At 39.3% G+C, this 20,455-nt stretch overlaps 1 protein-coding gene and 1 pseudogene across 4 annotated transcripts; both read left to right on the top strand.

Annotated features, from left to right (window-relative positions):
- Nucleotides 1-7,466, top strand: part of LOC18773536 — a 16,297-nt pseudogene extending 8,831 nt beyond the window's left edge.
- On the top strand, nucleotides 12,746-20,344 carry LOC18774399 (DNA topoisomerase 6 subunit A). Of its 4 annotated transcripts, none has more exons than XM_020565438.1 (6): nucleotides 12,746-13,994; nucleotides 14,253-16,863; nucleotides 17,369-17,446; nucleotides 17,572-17,612; nucleotides 17,906-18,016; nucleotides 18,126-18,499. In XM_020565438.1, exons 1-3 carry the CDS (start codon nucleotides 12,846-12,848, stop codon nucleotides 17,374-17,376), a joined length of 3,768 nt encoding a protein of 1,255 aa, XP_020421027.1. In that variant the 5' UTR covers nucleotides 12,746-12,845; the 3' UTR covers nucleotides 17,377-17,446; nucleotides 17,572-17,612; nucleotides 17,906-18,016; nucleotides 18,126-18,499. The 4 variants fall into 4 exon arrangements, with proteins under 4 accessions (XP_020421027.1, XP_020421029.1, XP_020421028.1 ...); XM_020565440.1 differs by having other exon boundaries at nucleotides 17,531-17,612; XM_020565439.1 differs by having other exon boundaries at nucleotides 17,528-17,612.

The following is a 20,455-nucleotide window of genomic DNA, read 5'->3' as shown; positions in this document are numbered from 1 at the left end:
CAAGTTTTGGTGGCTGGCTTTGAAAAGGAAATATACAAACAAAGTATTGCTCGTGCCCGATGCGATTCCATACAAAAAAGTAGAGACAAATATCACAAGTCGGTCAATGATGATCATGAAAGAGAAATATCCCTTTGCTTTGAATTATCTTAAAACTTGGTCCTCTCAAGTCTTATTTGCATGATTTTTGACCACTCTTCCTAGATTATATCATCGATTAAGAAAAACGTGGTAGCAAAGAATATACATTTTAACCATCATCAGCATCGCTTCCACCAACATGAGCTTCCATGTAGCTATAGTTGCCTCTATGAGGACCAAGAATTTTGCTGACTGACTTTCTTTTATTAATTTATATGAGTTTTAGTTTAAAGGACATTTAAGTCTTTTTAAGTGACTTTTTTACTATTTTTTTATTTAAGTTTTTTTATAAAAACTAATATTTATGAAAATTGAGGCTTTTTCTCCCCGTGCGTTAAAAAAAAAATAATAATAATCTTTGTTTTGAGTTGGAAACTAAGAGGAAAATAGTGAAATAATTTCTAATTAAATATGGAAAAGGAATCTTCCTGGTAAATGGCGTGGGAAAGGATCTAAATAGATTTTTTTTCTGCCTCATCACTTGGTAGTCAGTCATGCCACGATGGAGGAATCTATCCACAATTTTGGCATGTAATAATAATTCAGCCAACCGACAACTTAGTTTGTTGGGTGGGCTCCTAAATTATTAGCCTTCGAAGTCAGCCATATGACGTTCAAATTTATTTACGATTTATTGGTCAGGACGAATAAGCTAGTTTTCCAAACTGACTGAGCATTAATTGATCTGTTCTTTCGTCTTGTTTTTTTTTTTGGTCTGAAGTTCTTTCGTCTTGTTTGAGCAGTGGGGAGGAGAGATAGAAAGATGGCAGAAGTTGTTACTTTTGGTGTCCAGGAAACACTGAGGAAAGTGGCTTCACTTGCCGCTCAAGACTTGAGTCTTCTGTGGGGCTTCGAAGGAGAGGTCACAAAGCTGCGTGATTCGCTGTCCATGGCTCGAGCTGTGTTGCGAGATGCCGGACAATCTAAAGGAAGGACCGAGGCGGTGGGCATGTGGGTGGAGAAGCTTGAAGACATAGCTCATGAGGCTGATGATGTGCTGGATGAATACAGATATGAACTTCTCCGGCGTAAGGTCGAAGTGCAAAAGCAAATGAAGAAAAACGTGAGCAACTTCTTTTCACTCCACAATCCAATTGCATTTCGCCTCAAAATGGCACATAAGATTACGAAGGTGAACGCTGCTTTGGAAAATTTGAATAACAAGGCAGCTGGCATTGGGCTTGTTGCTAGGTCATCGAGATTCGAACCTGAAACTTCTCATAGAGGAGTAGCACTACTTGACAGGGAAACCGTCTCCAGCTTTGCTCAAGATGAGAAGTACATCGTTGGAAGGGAGGAGGTTGTGTCACACATAGTTACAACCTTGACCAACTCAAGCAATTACCAAGAGAACTATCTCTCGGTGATGCCCATTGTGGGAATGGGAGGGTTGGGGAAAACAACTTTGGCTAAATCTATATATCATCATCGGGAGATCAGTAGGCACTTTGACAAAAAAATATGGATATGTGTATCCACCTCTTTTAAAGTCAAGAAGATTTTAAGCGGGATCTTGGAAAAACTTAAACCAGAAAAAGCTGGGATACGAAGCAAGGCAACAATATGTGAAAACCTCCAAGAAGATTTGAAAGGGAAACGGTATCTTGTGGTGCTTGATGATGTTTGGAATGATGATCCTCAAAAATGGGATAATTTGATCAGTTGTCTGTTAAGTGTTAAAGATACTCAAGGAAGCACAATCATTGTCACTACCCGCAGTGTGACTGTTGCATCAATCGTCCAAACACTTCCTCGGTGTGATTTGGAAAAACTATCAGACCAGCAATGTTGACTCATTTTGAAGGACAGAGCATTTCCTGATGGGAGTGCTCCTTTAGATTTAGATGAAGCTCAAGAGAGAATTGGAAGGGACATCGCCAAAAAGTGTGCAGGTGTACCATTAGTGGCAAAGGTATGTTTATTCAATTTATTATAAATTTTTTTTTGCGGTGTCAATTTGTCGTGTTCATTTCTTTACAACTCACAGAAGTGGCAACAATAGAAACTGACAATAAGAAAATAAGCATAAGTATGCAAACTAACATATATTACACGATTAGCTTGCTCAGTAGAGGTGTTCCATTCAGACCTAGCAAAGTTCTAAGTTTCTGCAGACTAGCTGTATAAATTGACGCCGCTGTCCTAGCTAATAGCTATATATGCAGCTGACAAGTCCCAACAATAATCTCCCCCCCTTAGCATCTCTCATCCATAGGTGCAAGGCAGTCTTTGCCTCCTTTGAGCAGTTTGTGTAAACAAACTTAAGGAACTCACACACACACTTGAACACTTACATGAAGAAGGCATCAGGAATCTCTTGCTCACATAATCTTCATTGTATTGTACTATAGTCATGTTCAATTAATATGCTGATTGTATATTATGCTTATTATTTTTCTTTTACCCTATTGTTATTTAATTGTGATTCAAACTCATGCAATAGGTTTTGGGAAGTATGATGCGCTCCAAAAAAAGTGATGGATGGAAGTCAATTCAGAAAAGTACAATATGGGATTTGCAAGAAGAAGAACAAAGAATATTGTCGGTTTTGAAGTTGAGTTTTGATGAACTTAAATCAGCATCTTTGAAGCAATGTTTTGCATATTGCTCAATGTTCATCAAAGATTTTACAATTGAAAAGGATGACTTGATCCAACTTTGGATGGCTCAGGGGTTGCTTCACCTTTCTCCCACAAGCAGTAATCGAGAGATGGAGGACATAGGAAATGAATATTTTAATATTCTATTGCAGAACTCGTTCTTTCAAGATGTTGCAAAGGATAGCTATAATGTGATTACCCATTGCAAAATGCACGATCTTGTGCATGATCTTGCAGAACATGTATCAAAGAGCATGGGATCCAACGGAATTCGACATATGTCTCAAATTTCTACCTCACTACTACAAGAAATTCCAAAAAGAAGTGTTCATAGATTGCGCTCAGTCTTTTCGAATGGTGAAGATCTTGGTAACATCTTACCAAGCTTGAAAGGTTTACGTATCTTAAGTTTAAAGAAAGCTGATATTGATGAGTTACCAATTTCAATTGGGAAGTTGAAACACTTGAGGTACCTAGATATTTCAAAAACAAAGATCAAACTGCTCCCCCAATCTATTGGCAAGCTTTACAATCTACAGACACTAAGAATGGATGATCTCAAAGTTGAAGAGTTTCCAAAAGAACTGCAAAATTTGATCAACCTGAGGCATTTTTATTTTGATAAGGATCCTATGAAATTTCCAGTTGATATGGGGCGGTTGAGTAATCTCCGATCATTATCTTTTTTCATTGTGGGTAAGGAGAGAGGTCGTGGAATAGAGGAGTTGGCTGGCTTAAAGCATTTGAAAGGCGAATTATCTATTTATGATTTGCAACATGTGACAGATGGGGAAGAAGCAAAGAAAGCAAAGTTGGCGGAGAAGACAAACATACGCAAACTAAGGTTTGAATGGCAGGGAAACAGGTCAAGCGCCATCAACATTGACAGGGATGTACTAGAAGACCTTAAACCGCCCTCTGAATTGGAACTTTTAGAGATTTGCAAGTTTAGCGGGGATAAATTTCCATCATGGATGATGAGTGGTTATTTGTTTCATGAATTGAAAAGATTAACAATTGATAAAGCAAGGTACCTAATTGAATGGACGGAAATTGCAGCATTGCCAACAGAAGGAACAATAGTGTTGTTTCCTCGGCTTGAGGAGCTGTTGTTGAGGAATTGCGATCAATTGACAAGTGCTCCCACTCGTTTTCCATGTCTCCAAAAGTTGGAGATAGAGTCCATGGATAGCGGCATGCCAATATCTAATATAAGCACCCATCTGACCACTCTTACTTGTCTCATAATAAAGAAGATAAGGAGACTTACTTGTCTGCCGGAAGGGATGTTAAAAAGCAACAAGAATCTTTCATATTTGGAGATAAAGGATTGTCCAGAGTTAACTTGTATTGTTGACGATGTATACGGATGTTGTGCATCTCTGGAGGAACTGCGTATTTCCAAGTGTCCTAATCTTAGGACTTTGCCTGATGGCCTACACACTCTACTCTCTCTTAGGAAGTTCATTATTGATAACTGCAAAAGTCTGGAGTGCATTCCCGTTACATACGGCCTCACATCTCTTTGTGAATTTTCCGTTTGGTTCTGTCCTCAACTACCCAGTCTACCTGAGGGGCTAGAATACTGCACCTCTCTTCAAATGTTGACAATTAGAAAATGCTCCAAAATAAGCTCCATCCCAATTACACAGGGCCTCCCATTCCTTCGCGAAATAAAGATTTCGTGGTGTGCACAATTATCAAGCCTACCGAGTGGGTTAGAATATTGTACCTCTCTTCAGAAGTTGACAATTGAATATTGTACGAGTGTAGAGTTTGTTCAAACTTTACATGGCTTTACATCCCTCCGTCAATTGAGCTTGTACAGAATTTCTGGGAAAATTCTACTATCTGCGCTTGAATCATGTACCTCTCTTGAGATATTGTCGATAAGCTATTGCCCGAATCTCGAAACTATTCCAAGATTAGACAGCCTCACACACCTCCGTAAGTTGGCGATATACGAGTGTGAAGTATTAAAAAGTGTACCTAGTGCGTTAGCATCCTCACACTACAGCCTCACTCGCTTGATAAAATTGGAAGTTGGCGGGTTCTGGAAGGAGCTTGATTCATTTCCTGCTTTTCACGTTATCCCACAACTTGAAGAATTAACCTTGTACGGTTGGCCAAAGCTGAACTCTCTGCCTGAACAAGTTCAACACTTCACTTCCCTGACATATTTGGAAATATACTCCTTTGACGGATTGGAGGCTCTTCCAGAGTGGTTGAGAAACCTTACATCTCTTGAGTGCCTATTTATATCCATGTCCAAGAATCTGATGTATCTACCTACAATTGAAGCTATGCAGTGCCTCACCAAATTACAGCACATACACATTTATCATTGTCCTCTTCTAAAAGAAAGATGCATCAAGGACATCGGCCCAGAGTGGCACAAGATTTCACACATTTCAACAATCCGTGGTAGGTTTATGTTTCCTTTTTGGTTCCTAAATCAACTATGCATAATGTATTCTATTTTCTTTTCTTTTATCTTGTATTCAAGGTTTCAGGATACCATGAATGATATGCGTAAGTTTGTGACATATTTATATTTAAATATCTGCAGTTGACCGTGTGAAATGGTCCTGAAATATTCAAGGTTTGTCAATCTGGATGGAACCCAAAACTCAATTCAATAATCTTCCAAAGTATCCATAAAAATGTTCAACTCAAGTCCATTCACTCTTCTAAAGGTACCATTTTCTTTCTAAATCATCTCGGAAAAAAATAAAATATTGTTTGTCACTGTCATTATTTCTTTCCTTCGGCACTGACCAAAGTTGTTTTTTATTAGTTTTTATTGAGAGACAGGCGTTGGTGAGGCAGATTGATGCTATGTGTTTCTGCAAAATTATTTTCATTCTAATTATGAGGTACAAACAATTCCTAATGCCCAATGCATTATTATACTTATACTCTTCGCCAGCCTCTGTTTCCTCAGCATGTTGCTTATGCAGGGGCATCTATTATTATTATTTTGGCATAATTTGGAGGAGCTTTTCACTCTCAACTGGGGAAAACAGAGTTCCCTTCCTCCCACATGGTTATTTACTTAGGTAATGCACAGATGATATCAAGTGACAGCAGTTCATGAGAATTACTTGTTTTTGTTTTCTATTCAAATTATTATTTATTTCTATATCCTCTCTTTAACAGCGTTCTAGGATGTTGGTTCCTCTAGTGTTGTTGTGAAGGTTGGGGAAGGCACTCCAATTGCTACAGGTATACATATTTTAACTAATATAGGCATCAAAATCTACTACTTGAAGGGGTCTGAATTCTGGTCAGAAAGTGAATAAAGCAAATTCTCAAATTCTCAGTGGGAACCATATTTGGGCACGGAGATATTCAATCAATTGTGGCAGTTTTCTAATCAGCTCAACCCTTTTCAATTATTTTGGTTTGGAAATCATTGCAAGCTTAGAAGATGCTACGAGGAAAGGTATGCATAGACCTTAGCTTGTTTCGTGTTGCTTTCTTTTTCAAGATACCACTAAATTTGCACTTGTTGTTTGGAAACAGGCTCATTAATGTTGCTTTTTCATTGTCTTTCCAATCTGTATCTTCAGGTTTTTTGGGAGATTCAGTTGCATGGGACAATTCTTTGTCAAAAATCCGCTCAAGCAAAACTTTCTCCCTAGGTTTTGTGGCCCTGCTCATATCGTATGGGGAACGATTATGCAGTCATTATATGGGGAACTATTATTGATCAAATGATTAACCAATTTATTCTAATGATTAATAGATAGGGTCTCATCTAAGGACCTAAGACCCTCACTATAAAATCCTTAAACAATTATCATGGTAGACTTTTTGGGAGTGCGATGGTCTCAATATAGTTTTGGGTGTAATTCGAGTTTTCTGTCGAGAACTAAGATCAGGCCCCTTTGCAATTAGATTGGTTTTGTTGGGCATTTGGGCCTCAATGCCTTAAGCCTGAAGTGTAAGAAATATTGATGAGTGAAAAAGAGCACACACATAGAGGCCCTATCCTCTAACAAAGTAGAGAGTGGACATCTTTCGTTCTCATATTATAGGTTTACATGTGGGAGTTTCATTCTCAATAAGTTTATTCGCAATCTGAATGGCTCTAATTGTTGTATGGAAAATATTTCCCTCCTTTTCTTGAAAGTAAGAGCTTCTATATTCCTACTAATAACAATATAACACGTGTATATAAGTTTTTCTTTTTATAATTTTGATGAATTATTTTTGCATATATGTCAAACTGTGATTCGCATGAAAAAAAAAAAAAAATCTCCTTACAACAAAGTAGGCAAAGTAGTACCCGTGTGTGGTATTTTACAGCTGTTGAAATTGTTTGTTTGATATTGGCATTGGCAGGTAGCAAAGGGACTAGCTAGCTGTACGCGCTTCTGTCTGAGTGGGGCCTTAATAACACCTTTTCTTGACTCGTCATGCGGGAGTCAACAGTTTAGATTGAAACTTATGGTCACATTGTCATGACTCGTTGGCCAACCTACTAGGAGAAAATATAGCTTCACTTTTCATTTTTATAATTATTGATTTTCTAATTAAAATGACTTTAATTTCTTCTGTTGGCTGGGTAGGAGCCAAATGTTTGTCCTATATCATATTCACAAATTCACAATTTGAATCTGAACTTTACAGAACACCTTCCACCTTCCTTGATGCTATTATATATTTCTTCAAGGAAGGTCGAAGGTGCCCTATAATATATGTCTTGGATGGAATTTTTTAGTAGGGATTTTGGATGAGACATGGCTCATATTCTGATTATGAATCGAAAACTAAAGTTGAAGAAATTTCACATATTCATTATTTATGTTACTATTGTTTTGCACTACTAGACACATTTTCACTGTTTTTATTTTCTGAATCTATTTTCCAATTAAGTTACCAGACGCATTCTCAAATCCCGAAAATGCAAATTCATTTTCTCAGTTTTATTTTCTGAAAACATTATGCGAAAATGTTAAAAAAGAAAGATGCTTTTGCTTTTGACTAACCTAAAAGCATCAACAGCTTTTACTTTTGTAGGCATGATCAGTTGTACCCTAGGAGGACAATTTTTTTGCTTTGCGCATGCAACAACACAACTAGGGGTGGGCATTCAAATCGGCAAACTGGAAATTCGAGCCGAACCGCACCGAAAAAAATCGAAAAAAAATTGAGTTGACCAAAAAGTCAACAACCGATCAAAAACCAAACTGGACCGGTTTGGACCGTTTTGGATCTGATTCTATGTCTTCAAAAATCAGATAGGCCGAAGCAAACCGGTCAAATTAAAAAATATATAATTTCAATATTTATTTATATTTATATTCAATGTTATATTTTTAATCTCATAACTAATATTTATCCAAGTTCAATTTCAAAACATCTCTCTTTTCTAGCTTTAATATTTACTTTTATATGAAATTAAATAATTTATTAATTTTCAAGTAAAAAAATAAAATTTTTTAAGTTTTGCAGGCCCGTTCTTTTTTTAAAAAAGTTTTGCAGGCCCATTCTGTTTTTCAAGTTTCTCCAGCTTTGCATATCTAAAGTTTATCATCATTCAAATAGTTAAAAAAAACCCTTAAAACCTAAGAAAATCATCATCCACCACATATTCCAAATAATACAATAATTATTACAGACCATAGCAGACTGTGAGAGTAATCTCAATCACAATCTACATATTTGCAAAGTTCAAAAGAAAATCCAAATGAAAACAAATAAATTTCCATTACATGTACACATACAATTCCATGAGTTTCATACTCCTCAAATCAAATTTGCACCTATGCACAAAGAAAAAAAAAACAGCTAGTAAATATATGAGTCAGACAAATAAATTACCAGCCAGAATTTTTGAATCCCTAAATTACCAGAAATAAACAGAGTCAGACAAATAAATACAAAAAATACAAGAGAGTTAATGAAAGGACCCGCCCCAAATTTTCTCAAAACCCGAGACGAACCCTTTGGAATTCCTGACATCACTCCGATGTCAGACCCAATCACTAAAGACCGAGACTTCCTGCCGAAATTTCGGCAGAGTCTCCCCTATAAATTGGACATTTCCCAAAATTTCAACCTGCATAAAAACGCATTTAATATCCACAACTGGCAGCATGCACAATATAATTTCATGCAAATTCTCATAAATGGCCTTCGGCCTTCCAATAATTCTTAAACAACTACCAAACAATTCAAATACAAATTATGACTAATATTTAGTCTGCGGCTGCACCTAATAACCTTAGGCTGCTTACGTACCCTCCTTGAGGGATCAAGCCACACGTAGTTCTTCCCCAAATACCCAATTCCATACTTGGGCGATACCTTATTTCACTTCTCTGGATTTCATATAATCTCCCCATACGCCGGTACAACCAACGCCACGTATGGGGCCTGTCAACACACCGGATAACCTACGCCACGTGCGACCATGCCATACTATCATAATATCTCCCCATACGCCGGTACAACCAACGCCACGTATGGGGCCTGTCCCAACGCCGGATAACCTACGCCACGCGGGACCTTAATATTCATATCACAAATGTCCCCATACGCCGGTACAACCAACGCCACGTATGGGGTCTGTTGACACGCCGGATAACCTACGCCACGTGCGACCATGCCATACTATCATAATATCTCCCCATACGCCGGTACAACCAATGCCACGTATGAGGCCTGTCCCAACGCGGGATAACCTACGCCACGCGGGACCTTAATATTCATATCACAAATCTCCCCATACGCCGATACAACCAACGCCACGTATGGGGTCTGTCGACACGCCGGATAACCTACGCCACGTGAGACCTGCACATCATATTACATAGCTCCCCATACGCCGGTACAACCAACGCCACGTATGGGGCCTGTCCCAACGCCGGATAACCTACGCCACGCGGGACCTAACTTTTACTTGGTGGTACTTGTAGTGAATCCAACATCCGGGGCTCCGAATGTTGGAACACATTGCTACTTTTTCTGCAGTGCCTACGCGCCGGCAGCGCATGGTGCCCAAAGTGATAACGCTTCACCGGAAAATCTCAAAACCACGGCTCCAAATTCCTACCCTAGGTATAACACCTTATTTGGAGCCACTTTTGTTCTTGGACCTACCCCAAAAAGTGGCCGAAAATGGCCGATCACAGCGGCCGACGTTCGGCCGATTTTCAATTTCGAAAATCGAGTTGTCTACGCTAAGAATCGATCTAATCCTACCCAACAGGCAGCTAGAGCATGAAAAATAGGTGAGAAACCATACCTTGCTCATCGGATTTGGTGGCCGGAGGAGGGAGATCGACGGCGGCGAAGATCGGACGACGCCGGCCGCTTCTCCTCCATTTTCCGGCGAAACCGCGGCGGCTGGAGGCGGGAGACGGCTGGGGCTGGAAGAGGACGACGCCCCGGTCATTTTGGTACCGGCCCCGTCCACAGCCGTGGCCGGTGGCCGGAGTTGAAGGAGAGAGAGAGGGAGAGCTGACGGGAGAGAAGGAGAGGTCGCGGGAGAGAGAGAGAGAGAGAGAGAGAGAGAGAGAGAGAGAGAGAGAGAGAGAGAGAAATCAGATTTTATAAAAAATCTCATTTCGAAATATTTACGATTATGCCACTGGGCTTCTTTTGACCATATCTCTCTCGTTACAACTCCGATTCGAGCCCACTACGTGTCTATGAACATCGTCTCAGTACGACCTATTCAAAAATACAAGTTACGGTCCCAAACTCTCTCCAGTTAAAAATATGACTAAAATACCCTTAAATAATTAAATAATTAAATAAGGGTAAAATTCGGGGTCGGGGTGTTACAGTTAAATCCCTAAATTTTTGAATTAGGGTTTCCACAATAACAATCGACAAGTGAGAACTAATATAATGGTGACAATCAACAAGCATTGGCATAGAAAGTCTCAGTAGATCATGCAACGTGGTGGTATCACAAATAGAAAAAATGAATCATACCACACATGCTAATGATGAATTCCATACCAAAAATAACAAATAAAACAACAACAATTTTCAATGGTAATGCAGCTCTTATTCAAACAACCACCAAAAATAAAACAACAACAATTCCATACTAGAAATAAACACAGCTAGCAAGCCAATCTGGAAGAACTTTGCCTTCAAATCAATTATGTCCAGAAAAAATATATATATACAAAGTTTGAATATATAAATACAATAACAGAAATCAACAAAAATCCCTAAATTTTGAATTAGGGTTTCAAAATTTAATACCTCAAACCAACAAAAATCGATTGAGGGAGACCTTTGATGACTAAGAGAGAGCGGGTGAAAGAGAGCGATAGTGGCTGAGAGAGAGACAGAGAGAGTGAAACTGGCTAAGGGAGACGAGAGTGAGAGCGACTAAGAGAGAGCCGGTGAGAGATAGAATGAGGGACTCAGAGAGAGCATGTCACAGAGAGAGTGACTGAAAGGAAGAACGAACAGAGGCAGAGACGAAAGACTGAGAGAGGTAGACGCAGAGGCGAGCGAGAGCGGTTGAGAGAGAGACTGAGTCACTTAGAGAGAGCGAATGAGAGAGAGAGAGAGAGAGAGAGAGAGAGAGAGAGAGAGAGAGAGAGAGAGAGAGAGAGAATGATTGAAAGATCATGATTCGTGTGTAATCTGGAGAGAGTCTGAGAGAGTGAGAGAGGCAGAGACAAGAGACTGAGAGAGGAGGCGAGAGAGAAAGAGTGATTGAGAGGAAGAACGAAGAAGAAAGAAAGAGGCGGAACTAGGGGTGGGCACTCAAACCGGCGAACAGGAAATTCGAGCCGAACCGCACCGAATCAAACCGGAAAAAAATCCAGTTGACCAAAAAGTTAAAAATCGGTCAAAAATCGAACCGGACCAGTTTGGACCGGTTTCGAATCCGGTTCCATGTCTTCAAAAACCGAACCAGGCCGAACCGAATCGGTGAAACTAAAAAAATATATAATTTCAATATATATTTATATTTAATGCTATATTTTTAATTTCACTAAAAAAAAACCTAATATTTATCCAAGTTCAATGTCAAAATATCTCTCTTTTCTCACTTTAATATTTATTTTTTTATATGAAATTGAATAATTTGTTAATTTTCAAGTAAAATAATAATATTTCAGTTGAGAATTGTATTAAAAGAACAATTTAAAAAAATAATTTTTATAATCCGGTTCAAAACCGAACCGGAATTGAAACCGGACCGAAACTGGTTCAAACCGAACCGGACATTTTTTTATTAAAATCGAACCGAACCAAATCGGATGAATAGTACCGGATCGATTCTAATTTGAGGCAAAAACCGATCCAAACCGAACTGTGCCCACCCCTAGGTGGAACCAAAAACATTTTGAAACCCTTGAAATGTTTAGGGTTTCTTTGCGAATATGGTGTAGCAAGGAGTATGGAATGACGTAGACTCGACGAATAATCTGCTGACACTTGTATTTTTTTAAAAATAAAAAATAAAATAAAAATATTTTGTCCGATCCGGTTTTTAGCGATTTGAAGGGAATAAAAACCGGTCCAACCCAATTCAGTGCCGGTTCGGCAGATTTTTTCTCCAGTTCTGTGATTTTTAAGTATAAAAACCGAACCAAACCACTTAAAACGGTCCGATTCGGCTAGTTTCGATGGGGTTTTCGGTAATAATGCCCACCCCTACTTTAAGTTGCTTCCAACTACATGGAGGGGTGATTACGAGAAAATGAATTACAAGATGTAACATTTTATTACCTCTTTAATTTTTTGGCAGTAATTACTAATTATATATAGGACCAACTTTACCATTGTTGTTTATTATGCATCATACTCATTAATTTTTTTATTTTTTTTTAATGTGAGATTTTTGCATTTTGATCTCACACGTGTCATATGGATATGGCGATATCTCCCGATGCGTGATTGGTTTGAATTCAGATAGCAGCACCGAAAGTGAGATTCTTCTGATATTGTACTGCCATACGGGCCCTTGATATAACATTTTACTGATACATCACGTGGCAGATTGAAACTTATCCATTACGACTATTGATCAGAAAAAAAGAAGCTGAACTGATTGAGCATTCATTCATCTGTTCTTTCTTTAATTGTCTAGATTGAGCAGTGACGAGGAGAGATAGAAAGATGGCACAAGAAGTTGTTACTTTCGGTGTCCAGGAAATAGTGAAGAAAGTGGCTTCACTTGCCTCTGAAGAAATCAGTCTTGTATGGGGATTCCAAGAAGAGGTGAGAAAGCTGCGTGAATCATTGTTGCTGACTGAAGCCATGTTACGAGATGCCGGGCAATTAAAAGAAGTTGGGGCGGAAGCCGTGCAAATTTGGGTGAACAAGCTTGAAGACATAGCTCATGATGCTGATGATGTGTTGGATGACTACGGATATGAACTTCTCCGCCGTGAGGTAGAAGTGCAAGACCAAATGACGAAAAAAGTGCTCAACTTCTTTTCACACCACAATCCTATTGCGTTTCGTTGGAAAATGGGGCGGAAAATTGAGAAAATCAATGCATCCTTGGTGACTCTGAAGAATGACGCAGCTAGTATTGGGCTAGTCGGTAGGGACCCAAATGCAACCTCCTCTCATGAGATTGTAGTTGACAGGGAAACTGTCTCCATCTTTAAACAAGATGAAAAGAACATTGTTGGAAGGGAGAAGCTTGTGTCAGAGATAGTTACAACCTTGATCAACTCAAGCAATACTCAAGAGAATGAAAATCTGCCGGCGATGGCCATTGTGGGAATGGCCGGCTTGGGAAAAACAACTTTGGCTAAATGTGTATATCATGAAGATGAGATAGGCAGACGCTTCACTGAAAAAATATGGAAATGTGTATCTATTCCTTTTGAGGTCAAGTCAATTTTAAGCAAGATTTTGGAACATCTTAAACCGGAAAAGGCTAGGATGCAAGACAAGGATGCAATAATCAAACATCTTCAAGAAGACTTGAAAGGGAAAAGATATTTGCTTGTACTGGATGATGTGTGGAACGAAGATTCTGAAAAATGGAATGACTTGATGAGTTGTTTGTTAAGTGTTAAAGATACCCAAGGAAGCAAAATCATTGTTACTACCCGGAGTGTGAGGGTTGCAAAAATCGTGCACACACTTTCTTCCAAATGGTGCGACTTGGAAAAACTGTCAGACAATCAATGTTGGGACATTTTGAAGGATAGAGCATTTCCAAATGAGAGTGCTCCTACTTTAAATGAAGAAGAAGAGAAAATTGGAAGGGACATCGCCAAAAAGTGTGGAGGTATTCCATTAGTTGCAAAGGTATGTTTATCCATTTGGTGAATTTTTCGCTTGCTTTCTACTTATTGTTATTTGCTTTCCACTGGACATCAATAATTTTGTTTGCTATATTAAATTTTAAAGGAAAATATTGTATAATGAGTTCTTTCTATTTTACATTCCATTCTAGCTTACGTACAATTAAAACGAAGGCTCCAACTTAACACTGTTTCTCATAACTAAACAGAGCCTAGAGACGATTATATCATTTAATTGTGATTCAAACTCATATACCAACAGGTTTTGGGAGGTATGATGCGGTCCAAAGAAATTGATGGTTGGCGGGTAATTCAAGAAAGTACAATATGGAATTTACCTGAAGAAGAAAAAAGAATCTCATCGGTTTTGAAGTTGAGTTTTGATGAATTGAAATCACCAACTTTGAAACAATGTTTTGCCTGCTGCTCAATGTTCATCAAAGATTCTGAAATTGAACATGATGACTTAATCCAACTTTGGATGGCTCAAGGATTGCTTCACCCTTCTCCCAACAATAGTGATCTAGAGATGGAGGAGGTAGGAAATCAATATTTCAATATTCTGTTGGAGAACTCTTTTTTTCAAGATCTTGTTACTCTGGATCACCATAGTAGTACTATTACCACATGCAAGATGCACGATCTTGTGCATGATCTTGCAGAAGATGTATCAAAATCAAAGACCAAGGACTCCAATGAGATTCGTCGTGTGCCACAGATTTCAAACATAAAACTAGAAGGAATTCCAAAAGGAATTGTTCATAAAGTGCGCTCAATGTTTGTTGGTGAAGTTTTTGGTAACATCTTACCAAAATTTAAAGGTTTGCGTGTCTTAAAATTACAGGGGGATTTTATTGATGAGTTGCCAAATTCAATTGGAAAGTTGAAACACTTGAGGTATCTAGATATTTCAGCAACAAATATCAAAAAGCTCCCCCAATCTATTGGCAAGCTTTATAACCTACAGACGTTAAGAATGCGTTATCTCCGATTTGAAGATCCCAAGGAACTGCAGAATTTGATCAACTTGAGACATATTTATTTTGCTGTTTATTATGGAGATGAAAGCTATCCAGTTGGCGTGGGGCGGTTGAATAATCTGCGATCATTATCCTTTTTCATTGTGGGTAAGGAGAGGGGTCGTGGAATAAAGGAGCTGGGTGGCTTAAAGCATTTGAAGGGCCAATTATCTATTTATGATCTGGAGCATGTGAGAGATGGAGAAGAAGCAAAGGAGTCAAAGTTAGCAGAGAAGACAAACATACGCAGACTAAAGTTGGAATGGTCGGCCGACGAATACAGGAGGTCAAGGGTCATCGCTAATGACAGGAATGTACTAGAAGGCCTTAAACCGCACTCTGCATTGGAAAGTTTAGAGATTCGCAACTTTAGTGGTGAGACATTTCCACCCTGGATGATGTGTGGAGATTTGTTTTCTTCATTGAAAAGATTAACTGTTGAAAATGCAAAGAACCTAACTGAATGGAGGACGGAAGAAGCTGCAGTATTTTCAACAACAGAAAGAAGAGTAGTGTTTTCTCGCCTTGAGGAGTTGTTGTTGAGGAATTGTGATCAATTGAGAAGTGCTCCCACAGATTATTTTCCATGTTTGCAGAAGTTGGAGATAGATTCCATGAATAGTGGCATGCCGATAGCTAATATTATAAGCACTCAATTGACAACTCTTACTCGTCTCACAATAAAGAAGATAAGGGGACTTGTTTCTCTGCCGGAAGGGATGTTAAAAAACAACAAGAATCTTGCATATTTGGAGATAAGAGATTGTCCTGAGTTCATTTGTATTGCTGCCGATGTATATGGTTGTTGCGCATCCCTTGAGTCACTGCGTATTTATTCCTGTCCTAATCTTAGGTCTTTGCCTCATGGACTAGAACACTGCACCTCTCTTAAGGAATTGACTATAGCCCATTGTGAAAGTTTGGAGTGCATCCCAGTTACAAACGGCCTCCCATCCCTCCGGGAATTATATATTTCAAATTGTGATGAATTATCAAGCCTACCGAGTGGGTTACAATATTGTACCTCTCTTGAGCACTTGTCTATTTACTCTTGCGGGAATCTCGAAGCTATTCCAATTACACACGGCCTCCCATCCCTCCGCGAATTAGAGATTGTAAATTGTGATGAATTATCAAGCCTACCGAGTGGGTTACAACATTGTACCTCTCTTGAGCACTTGTCAATAAGGCATTGCGGGAATCTCGAAGCTATTCCAATCACACACGGCCTTCCATCCCTCCGCCAATTAAAGATTTCATTTTGTGCTGAATTATCAAGCCTACCAAATGGGTTACAACATTGTACCTCTCTTGAGCACTTGTCAATAATAAATTGCGGGAATCTCAAAGCTATTCCAAGTTTAGACAGCCTCACACAACTCCGTGAGTTGGAGATATGTCGCTGTGGTGGATTAAAAGGTTTACCCCCCAATGCATTTGCAGCATCCCTCACCCGCTTAAAGGAATTGGAAATTGGTTGGTTCTGGGAGGAGCTCGATTCCTTCCCTGTTTTTCAGGTTATTCCACAACTTGAAACATTAAGCTTGTGGGGTTGGCCGAAGCTCAGCTGTCTGCCTAAACAATTTCAATGCTTCACTTGTCTAACTTCTTTAACAATACACTCCTTCGACGACATGGAGGCTCTTCCAGAGTGGTTGGGAAATCTTGCATCTCTTAAGATCCTAAGTATATGGAAGTGCAAGAATCTGATGTATCTACCCACACTTGAAGCTATGAAATGTCTCACCAAATTACAGTACATATATATTCGAAATTGTCCTCTTCTGAAAGAGAGATGCAATAAAGACAGTGGTGCAGAATGGCCCAAGATTTCGCATATTCCGAACATCTATAGTAAGTTTTTCAATTTTATTATTTGTTTTCTTTGGTTCTGAAATCAATTATTTTCTTCTCTTTACTTCAAAAGAAATTTAAAAAAAAATCTCCTTTTGGTGAATTGGGGGCTAAGCCCGAACACAACTAAACAAAATTACATCTGGGACTGGGCCTACTAGAGAAGCCCTATCTAACTTAGTGTTCATTTTAACTTGATTGTTTATTGTTTAGTACATTTTTAAATTTTTGGTTTACTTTCCCTTTGATTTGTTTAATCATGTGAACCGCTAAGAAAAAATGTTTGTGCGATTCGTTCTCACTTATCATTGATTAGGTTGTTATCTTCTATTCGTATTTTAGTTTAATCATTCAATCGTTCAATTACTTGGAAGTTGAAAACCAAAACAAATTAAACTCTTGAGTTTTCAAGTCTACATCCATATACACATACATACACACCATATGATTTATAAAGATATGATGTGTGTAAGTTTGTAACATATTTATGTTTAAATCTCTGCAGTTGTGTGAACCTTGTGAGATGGTCCTAACACTCAAATTCGTTCATCTCCCAAAGTATCAAGAAATCACTATTCTAAAGGTACCACTTTTCTTTCTAAATCATCTCTACAAAGAATATTTACTCTGTTTGCCAATGCCCATCATTTTTTCTTTCCACAAGGAGCATTGACCAAAGTTGTCTTTGATCGGTCGGTTGAGAGACAGGTGTTGATCATGGGGTGCAGATTGCAGATTGTAATTATAAGGTACAAGCAATTCCCAATTGTCAGTGCATTCTTATACTTGTACTCTTCCCCAGCCTTGTTGTATCTTTTCCTTATCAGCTTATGCAGCGGCATCTATTAGATTAGAGTGTGTACTTTTTCTTTATATAGCTTCTGTTTTTGCTTCGTATCAATCAAAGATTAATTTTTATAATTTTGAGGATTTTCTGATGAGTTTTTGTCAAACTTTCTCCAAATTTTAGCTTCTATTCGCATTTCTTTTCAAGACTTTTTTCTTATTATTTTTTTGTTAAATTTTACAACCAAAATAACAGAGTAGGAAGGTGATGGAGACATTCAACCAATTGTGTCAGTTTCGCAATCAGCTCAACCTTTGGAAGGTGATGCCATGCGAGGAAAGCTTTTAACGGCTCTGCAGCTCAAAGGTATGCATGGCCCTTGGCTTGTTTTCGTGCAGCTCAAAGACATTCAACCAATTTGCACTTCTTGTTTGGAAACAGGGTCATTAATGTATCTTTCTGACTGTATTATCAGGTTATTTGGGAGATTCAGTTTTATGGAACAATTTTTTATCAAGAATCTGATCAAGCAAACTTCAACACTGCAGGATTTTGAGTTTTTTTTTTCTTCACACTTTCTTTTCCTAGGCATTGTAAAAGTTTCTCTCCTGAATCTGATCATTTGGATGGCTTAGAGTTCCCTGTTGAGAGAAAAGAGATCATGGTTTAACATTTGGAAGAACCTTTTGTCTTCTCTGTTTTGTAGTTGTGCCTTTGCTAATTTATTCTCATCACTGTTTCTTGCATTTTGCTTTGGCAATCTTGGATTGTTGTGAACATGTTGATGTTGCATTGCATGTTTTCTATTTGTTGGATTGGATGTCGATCAAATAATTTTAGATGTTATTTTATTTTTGTAAAGATGACCGTTGAAATAAGATAAAGAAAATAGATTGTACAAAATTTTACTTGACCGAGGCATGCATGACTACAGCACGCTTAATCATTCACCAACAAAGAAAATTTTGGAAAAAAGAGGAAAGAAAAAAAACTTTTGTTAAAATAATTAAACCCCACAATAATCAAAATAATAACCAAACATAAACTTAAATCAGGTCCAGAAAACGTATTGGGCACTAGGCCCAGATTTCTTTCAGCTTAGTTCGGGTTTTTATTTGGGCCTTCGGGCCTCCAGTTTGCAGACATGAGCTACGCGACAGACTCAGCTTCCCGCTTCTTCAACCAACCCTATCTCGCTTTCCCAAAAAACCACACCACCAACAAAACTCATGGCGGACAAGAAAAAACGCCAAACGCCGACAACGGTTGCGGACAAGAAGAAACGCCGTCGACCCGACCCGAGCTCTGACGACGACACCCATCACCCCTTCAAGAGCCTCCTCAAACCCGACCCGCTCATCCTCCAAACCCTCGACGACCTACGCTCCGCCACCGCCTCCTCATCCTCTTCTTCCAAATCCATAACCCTCGCCGACCTCGCCGTCGGCTCCACTTGCCGCGAGGTCAGCGACCTCGACCTGCCGTCCGTCCAGTCGGAGATCGAGCTCCAGATGCTCAAGGTCATCAAATCCATCCTCGACGGCAACGGTTTCGCGTTCGAGGTCCCCTCACGCGCCGCCGCTAACCAGCTCTATGTTCCGGAGCTCGACCGCATTGTGCTAAAAGACAAAACTTCCCTCCGCCCCTACGCCAACGTCTCCACCGTCCGCAAGGCCACCATCACAGCTCGTCTTCTCCAGCTGATCCACCAGCTCTGCCTCAAGAACATCCACGTCACCAAGCGTGACCTGTTCTACACCGACGTCAAGCTCTTCCAGGACCAGACGCAGTCCGATTCGGTCCTCGATGACGTGTCGTGTATGCTTGGCTGCACGCGCTCGAGCCTCAATGTCATCGCCTCTGAGAAGGGTGTGGTTGTGGGTCGCCTGATTTTCAGCGACAATGGAGATATGATTGACTGCACGAAAATGGGAATGGGCGGAAAAGCCATCCCGCCCAATATTGACAGGGTTGGTGATATGCAGAGTGATGCTCTGTTTATATTGCTGGTTGAGAAGGATGCTGCTTATATTAGACTGGCTGAGGATCGGTTTTACAATCGATTTCCGTGCATTATCGTCACCGCCAAGGGACAGCCGGATGTTGCAACCAGGCTGTTTTTGAGGAAGATGAAGCTGGAATTGAAACTGCCGGTGTTGGCCCTTGTGGACAGTGATCCATACGGGCTGAAAATTTTATCTGTTTATGGTTGTGGGTCGAAGAACATGTCGTATGACAGTGCCAATTTGACGACGCCGGATATAAAATGGTTGGGGATACGGCCCAGTGATTTGGACAAGTACAAGATACCGGAGCAGTGTAGGTTGACAATGACTGATCAGGATATTAAGACAGGGAAAGAAATGTTGGAGGAAGATTTTGTGAAGAAAAACCCGAAATGGGTTGAGGAGCTGACTCTTATGGTGAAAACCAAGCAAAAGGCAGAAATTCAAGCTTTGAGCACATTCGGCTTTCAATATCTCTCAGAGACTTATTTGCCGCTAAAACTGCAGGAGCAGGATTGGATATGATCCATGGCTTGAGTTTGGTGGAAGTTTTGTGATGGTAAGTCATGGATTTACTCACATTTGGCTACGAAGTGCTGTAATATCTTTTCAATTGTTCAATTGTAAGGAAAAGGAATGAAATGAATGAACAAAGATTTCGCAACTTCATTTCGGCTTGGATGACAAATTTGTGTTTCTTAGGGGATTGCAAGTTTGGAAATTAGTTGAGGCATTTCTATTCAGATTATGGAAACGCTAAAACCTATTCCAGTTGTGAACTTAAGGGTATAATAGTATA

This window comes from Prunus persica, chromosome G6 (assembly GCF_000346465.2).
Source record: "Prunus persica cultivar Lovell chromosome G6, Prunus_persica_NCBIv2, whole genome shotgun sequence".
NCBI classification, from domain to species: Eukaryota; Viridiplantae; Streptophyta; class Magnoliopsida; order Rosales; family Rosaceae; genus Prunus; species Prunus persica.
The sequence above is the reverse complement of the archived record's forward strand: the minus strand, read 5'-3'. Positions and strand labels throughout refer to the sequence as shown.